The sequence below is a fragment of the Ranitomeya variabilis genome, chromosome 7 (genome assembly GCF_051348905.1).
Source record: "Ranitomeya variabilis isolate aRanVar5 chromosome 7, aRanVar5.hap1, whole genome shotgun sequence".
Lineage (NCBI taxonomy): Eukaryota > Metazoa > Chordata > Amphibia > Anura > Dendrobatidae > Ranitomeya > Ranitomeya variabilis.
The window spans coordinates 43,360,102-43,367,587 of NC_135238.1; the positions used below are offsets into that span (position 1 = coordinate 43,360,102).

At 47.4% G+C, this 7,486-nt stretch overlaps 1 protein-coding gene across 1 annotated transcript in view; it reads left to right on the forward strand.

The window, feature by feature from the left end:
* Window positions 1–7,125, forward strand: part of LOC143786197 (piwi-like protein 1) — a 97,483-nt gene extending 90,358 nt beyond the window's left edge. Inside the window, exons 15-17 of the mRNA XM_077275485.1 lie at window positions 5,164–5,289; window positions 6,509–6,656; window positions 6,735–7,125. Of these exons, the coding sequence (XP_077131600.1) occupies window positions 5,164–5,289; window positions 6,509–6,656; window positions 6,735–6,851 (391 nt within the window). The 3' untranslated portion in view covers window positions 6,852–7,125. The remainder of the gene's footprint in view (window positions 1–5,163; window positions 5,290–6,508; window positions 6,657–6,734) is intronic.
* The last annotated feature ends 361 nt before the right edge of the window (window positions 7,126–7,486 follow it).

Here is a 7,486-nt window from a genome sequence, read left to right on the forward strand (position 1 = left end):
CACCTACTTCTGTTTCACCAGGTTTGGCTCTGTCGTTCACGACGAATGGGTCACAGACCTGGTGTGTTCCGGATACAAAATAGATTTTTCTTCGAATCCCCCGACTCGTTTCTTTCCTTCCCAACTTCCAGCAACAAGGGCAAAGACTCTTTCCCGAGCCATAGACTCTTTGCGCCGCAATGGCGTCATTGTTCCGGTGCCGGAAAACAAAAGGTTTGAGGGATTCTACTCCAACCTATTACCGTATATACTCAAGTATAAGCCGACCCGAGTATGAGCCGACCCCCCTAATTTTGCCACAAAAAAATGGGAAAACTTATTGACTCGAGTATAAGCCTAGGGTGGAAAATACAGCAGCTACCGGTGAATTTCAAAAATAAAAATAGATGCTCCATACCGTTCATTATTGCCCCAAAGGAGGTTCCATATAAAGCTGTGCCATATATAATGCTCCATACCGTTGATTATTGCCCCATAGATGCTCCATATATAGCTGTGCCATATAGAATGCTCTGCACTGTTCATTATGGCCCCATAGATGCTCCATATAAAGCTGTGCCATATGCAATGCTCTGCACCATTCATTATGGCCCCATAGATGCTCCATATAAAGCTGTGCCATATACAATGCTCTGCACTGTTCATTATGGCCCCATAGATGTTCCTTATAAAGCTGTGCCATATATGCTCTATAGCGTTCATTATGGCCCCATAGATGCTCCTTATAAAGCTGTGCCTTATATGCTCTGCACTGTTCATTATTGCCCCATAGATGCTCCTTATAAAGCTGTGCCTTATATGCTCTGCACTGTTCATTATTGCCCCATAGATGCTCCTTATAAAGCTGTGCCATATATGCTCTGCACTGTTCATTATTGCCCCATAGATGCTCCTTATTAGGCTGTGCCCTATATGCTCTGCACTGTTCATTATTGCCCCATAGATGCTCCTTATAAAGCTGTGCCATATATAATGCTCTGCACTGTTCATTATGGCCCCACAGATGCACCTAATAAAGCTGTGCCTTATATGCTCTGCACTGTTCATTATTGCCCCATAGATGCTCATTATAAAGCTGTGCCATATATGCTCTGCACTGTTCATTGTTGCCCCATAGATGTGCCATATAAATCTGTGCCATATATAACGCTGCTGCTGCAATAAAAAAAAAAAAAAACACATACTCACCTCTCTTGCTTGCAGCTCCTCAGCGTCCCGTCCCGGCGTCTCTCTGCACTGACTGTTCAGGCAGAGGGCGGCGCACACACTATATGCGTCATCGCGCCCTCTGACCTGAACAGTCAGAGCCAGAGGACGGGAAGACAGAGCGGCGCCCGGCGGTTGGAACGTGGACAGGTGAATATAAAATACTCACCTAGTCCCGGCGCTCCTGACGCTGTCCCTGCCTGTCACACTGTCTTCGGGTGCCGCAGCCTCTTCCTCTGTCAGCGGTCACTGGCACCGCTGATTAGAGAAATGAATATGCGGCTCCAACCCTATGGGAGTGGAGTCCATATTCATAACTTTAATGAGCGGTCCCACGTGACTGCTGAACAGGGGAAGAGCTGCGGCACCCGACGACAGTGTGACACGCAGGGACAGCGTCAGGAGCACCGGGACTAGGTGAGTATGCGACAATCCTCTCTCCCCCTCACCCGCTGACCGTGACTCGAGTATAAGCCGAGAGGGGCACTTTCAGCCCAAAAATTTGGGCTGAAAATCTCGGCTTATACTCGAGTATATACGGTAGTTGTCCCAAGAAAGGACGGAAAAATGAGACCCATAGTAGACCTCAAACTTCTAAACAAGTTTGTCAAGGTCCATCATTTCCACATGGAGTCTCTTCGTTCGGTCATAACCTCAAGTGAAAAAGGGGAGTTTCTAGCATCCATCAATTATTCGATATGCTTATCTGGACATCCCGATTCCCCCACCCCCAAAAGTTCCTGCGTTTCACCATTCGCGAACTGCATTTTCAATTCACAGCCTTGCCCTTCGGCCTCGCTACTACTCCCAGGGTTTTCACAGGGCGGCTGTCATGTCCATTCTGCACTCTCGGGGCCTGGTCGTCCTGCCCTGTCTGGACGAACTCTTGGTCAAGGGTCCGTCTTTCCACGACTGCACGGAGTCCGTTCGTATCACTTGAGATACTCTTTCTCGTCTAGGTTGGCTGATAAACTTAGCCAAGTCTTCCCCCGTTCCAGCTCAGCAGATATCCCCTTTTTAGGCATGATCCTGGACACCTCGCGAGGGTTGGTGATTCTCCCTCAAGACAAGGTCCTAGCCCTTCAGCAAGGAGCCCCCACACTTTTTCAGTTATCCCCTCATTCCATCCCCTTTGCGATGAGGGTACTCTAGAAAATGGTGGCAGCATTGGAAGCGGTTCCTTTCGCACAGATGCACCTCCGGCCCCTACAGCATGCTCTTCTAGCCGCTTGGGACAGGAACCCTTTCTTCCTCGACTTCCGGTGCCGCCTATCCCCGCGGGTCAGGCAAACTCTCAGATGGTGGACATTGAGTTCTTCCCTCAACCAGGGAAAGTCCTTTTTGCCGGTCCAATGGCTAGTGGTGACTACTGATGCCAGTCTTCTGGGCTGGGGAGCAGTTTTTTTGTCACCACATCGCTCAGGTCCGCTGGTCATCTCAGTAATCGAAACTGCCAATCAATGTCTTGGAAATCCGAGCGATATGGCTAGCGCTACTGCAGTTTCATTATCTCCTAGCTGGTCACCCAATCCGAATTCGATCGGACAACACCACGGCTGTGGCATACATCAAGCATCAAGGGGATACCCGCAGCAGGGAGGCCATGTGTGTAGTAACTTGCATTCTCAGCAGTGCACACACCAGGCTTGGAAAACTGGGCGGCAGACTTCCTCAGCCGCCAGGGTCTCGCCTCGGGGGAGTGGGAACTTCCAACATATCTGTCTTTTTTGGGGGACCCCGGATGTGGATCTGATGGTGTCCAGACTGAACGTCAAAGTCTCCAGGTTTTTAGCTCTGTCTTGAGTTCCAAGAGCCATAGGAGCGGGTGCTCTGGTTCTTTTGTGGTGCCAGTTCCGTTTTCTGTACGTTTTTCCCCCGCTGCCGCTTCTTCCGAGAGTCATCTGGAAGTTCAAGGCGGAAGGGGTTCCAGTGATCCTGGTCGCTTCGGATTGGCCATGCCGGTTGTGTTTCGCAGATTTGGTGTGCCTAGTCGCCGATGTACCCTGGCAACTGCTGGTTCGTTCAGATCTGCTCTCCCAGGGACTGATTTACCACCAGAACATGGCGGCCCTGTGTTTAACGACTTGGCCGATGAATCCTGGATTCTAGCCCAGGCTGGTTTTTCACAACGGGTCACGTCCACAATGATCAGTGCTTGTAAGCCTGCGTCGGTACACATTTATCACCGTACCTGGAAGACATGTTTTGCTTGGTGCAAGGCTCATGGACGTCTTCCCCCTCATCTTCTCTATTCCCACCATTTTGGAGCTCCTACAGACCAGCCTGGACTCAGGCCTGGCGCTCGGCTCGCTCAAGGGCAAGATATCCGCCTTATCGGTCTTATTCCAACGAAGGATTGCAACAATACCTCAGGTGAAGACGTTCATTTAGGGGGTTACACATGTGCTTCCCCCCCCCCTATCGCATGCCTTTAGACCTTTGGGACCTTAACTTTGTCCTTTTAGTCTTACAGGAAGCTCCTTTTGAACCGCTTCAGGACATTTTGCTCACCTTGCTATCCTGGAAGTTGTTTTTCTTGTTTCAATCACATCAGTAAGGCGGGTTTCGGAGCTGGCTGCTCTGTCCTGTCGGGCGCCTTTCCTTATTTTCCATCTGGACAAGGTTGTCCTCAGGCCGTCCCCATCCTTTTTGCCCAAGGTTGTCTCATCCTTTCAACTTAATGAGGACGCTGTTCTTCTTTCATTTTGTCCGACTCCAGTCCACATGGTGGAAAAGGCTTTCCATACTCTGGATGTAGTCAGAGCTCTGAGAAGGTATATCTCGAGGATGGTGTCCTTCCAAAGGTCGGATTTCTTGTTCGTGTTCCTGAGGGTCACAGGAAGGGTCTAGCCGTTTCGAAGGCCATGATGGCTACATGGATACGTTCCACCATTCAGGAGTCCTACAGCATCAGAGATAAGCCTATCCCAACGGGCATCAGAGCACACTCCGCTCGGTCAGTGGGTGCTTCTTGGGCCATTCGGCATTGGTGGAGCAGGTCTGTAAAGCCGCAACTTGATCCAGCTTACATACTTTCTCGAAGCACTATAATGGTCATACTCAAACTTTGGCTGATTTGCTTAATTATTGTATTGTTAATGTTGTTACTTATGACTGTTGTGTTTGAAACTGTTAAGCTGTAAAGCGCTGCAGAATATGTTGGCGCTATATAAAGATTATTACTAGTATGCGGGGAAAAATTCTGCAGGCTGTGGTGGCACACATCTAGACAGTTGTTACGTGAAGCCTGATGTTTTCGGTTGTTGTTTCCCACCCAGTGACTGCTTTGGGACGTTCCATGGTCCTGTATCCCCCAACTAGGCTAAGGAGAAACAGAGGTTTTTGTGTACTCACCATAAAATCCTTTTCCCCGAGCCACTCATTGGGGGACACAGCACCCAACCTGTTAGCCTAATGGCTTGTGCTTGTTCCTTTTTTTGACATGTTGTTGTACTCTTATGTATTATTAATGTTCTCCTACTGCTTTTGCACTGAACTGGTTCTCTGGGAGCCAGCACGAGGGTGTATACTGCAGGGGAGAAGCTAACTTTCTTTGTATTAACTTGGTGTCGGCCTCCTAGTGGCAGAAGCATACACCCATGGTCTGTGTCCCCCAATGATTGGCTCGGAGAAAAGGATTTTACGGTGAGTACACAAAAATACCCAGTTTTTAACCACTAAAGTATACATAAAAAACCTTACAAGTTTGCTATCACCATAATTGTACTGACCTGAAGAATCATGTTGAACAGCAACAAAACAAAATCCAATGATGGAATTCCTCTTTAAGAAGCCGGTTTGTAGTTGCCATCGTTCCCATTAGATCAGTTTTAGGAGGACGTCCATTATCACATTGGCAAGTTAATGGGAGCCGCTCTGCTCACTTCTGCTGTGTTTTTGGTTTTTGTAGATGCTTCTCATCAATCAAAGAAATTTTTTTTTGTTTTGTTTTTTTAGCCCAAGACTAACCGTGGTGGTGGTGAAGAAAAGAATAAATGCCAGATTCTTTGCCAATATGGGCGGCCGGCTCCAGAATCCACCACCGGGAACAATCGTTGATAGTGAAGTCACCAGACCTGAATGGTTAGTACATATGTGCCCAGAATAAGTATGGAGGGAGGACTAGTAATGTCTGAAGTGTGGCTCCTGGGAGACCCCCACCTTACTTCAGACCCCACACTGGGAGATGTCTGGCAGTCAAGTAAATGAGGATGAGCTGCAATACCAGACACTGCCACATAAAAAGAGTAGCGCTGGTTTCTGATTTCAGACACCCCCTTTAATCCAGATCAAGGGAAAGTGGACACTAGGAGGTATTTTACTGTAAACCCCCCGACGTTTTAAATATTTCCATAGATCTCTGTTCCTATGGGCTCCTTGGTCGGGAGGCTCAAACATAGTGTGCTCAGTATCTTAAAGGGGTTGTCTATTACATGTAAAAAAAAAATTAGCCAATGGGGGGGTCTTAAATGAAAAAAAGCCCCCTACCGGACCCCTGACATTCCTCTGTGATACAGATCAATCCTCTTCCTGCTGAGACAGAATGTGATCGCTGAAGGGCATCAGTCATCACTAACTGGCTGCAGCGGTCACTTTGTGTTCCTTGCTGGAAGAAGTGCGGAGACTCTCAGGGATGGGAGGACACAGGCAGCGTTACAAAGAAGTGGTGGGGCTCTTGTATCTTTTTGAACTTTAAGACACCTTTGGGCCCAATCTTAATATAACATATACTGGACATCCCCTTTAATAAAGTGACCAGCAGCGATCTGACCGATGCTCTCAGCAATTAATCCATACTTCTTCTGTAAAGTCTCCGGAACAGAACTTGCTCAGAGGAGGCATGGACTTTAGGGCAACCACAAAAAGCTTAGCCAAATCCATTGTTCACGGACTTTCCTGAGTTTCCATAGTTGTCAGGTTAAACTGAAAGAAATGGAGTACAAGTCAGTATGTATGGAAGCTAGGAGCATGTTCACACGGGCCATCAATACAGAACAAAGACAGAAAATATCCTGCTGTAAGTAGAAGCAATCGTGCATATGGATAACACTGGGTATTTAATAAACACTGATTTTATAAAAGAAAAGTGAAAGCCATCCCAGCAACGTCAGTGTGCCCGAGTTCGGGATGGTGTTGACGAAGCACCCGATGTTCTCTATATCCACTACGCCTTTTACTTACAGAAGGTATTTATTGTGTTTGTTTTGGGACTTAGAGTTGCCAGGTTGCTCTCGATAGATTAGTGATGGCTGACACCATCGTCTATAAACCATTAACGCCCGTGTTGTCTGCTTCCGCCAAGGTATGGCTTCTTCATCATCAGCCAGTCTGTGAGACAAGGGACCGTCTCCCCCACACATTACAACGTGGTGTACGACACCGGAGGCCTGAAGCCCGACCACATGCAGCGCCTGACCTACAAGCTCTGCCACCAGTACTATAACTGGCCTGTACGTAGTTACTGGGAGATTACTGGAGAAGGGACTTCAGGAGTCCTGCCTGTTCACTGTTTTTTTTTTTCCTCTTAGGGTGTCATCAGAGTTCCAGCACCGTGTCAGTACGCCCACAAGCTGGCCTTCCTGGTCGGGCAAAGCATCCACAGAGAGCCCCACAATTCTCTGTCCAGTCTCCTGTACTACCTGTAGAAATTGTGCAGGGCTGGGGATTGTTCAAGTGTCTGGTTTGAATTTAAGTTTTTACTACCTGTAGAAATTGTGCAGGGCTGAGGATTGTTCAAGTGTCTGGTTTGAATTGAAGTTTTTGAAAAAATTGGCAGAGTTGGAAAAGCCAAAAGTAGCAGCAACCAAATTGTAGCTGTCATATATATTTATTTTCTTTACTTTTATTTTATTAATTGGAAATTATATTGGTTAATGTTGACAAAAGGTTTAATAAAATAGTTATGTTCTGGCTTCTCAATCATCCGATGTTTATTAGACTTGAGATTTTTCTGCTAATTTTGCAGAGGAGCTAGGTTGTTCCAATAAAATCTTCCATCTTTCAGCCAAAGAGAAATCATCCATCCTTCGGTATCGGAAGAGCCAGGGTGCACAATACTTGCCTTTTTGTAAGAGCAAAGTGGCTTCTTTAGAGCTGAACCAACATTTCTAGGCATCCATTCAAAATCAGACTTTCTCCTTCGCCTCATTGGGGGACACAGCCCGTGGGTGTATGCTGCTGCCAGTAGGAGGCTGACACTAAGTGATACACAGAAAGTTCGCTCCTCCCCTGCAGTATACACCCTCCTGCTGGCTCTCAGCTCCTCCCCTGCAGTATACAC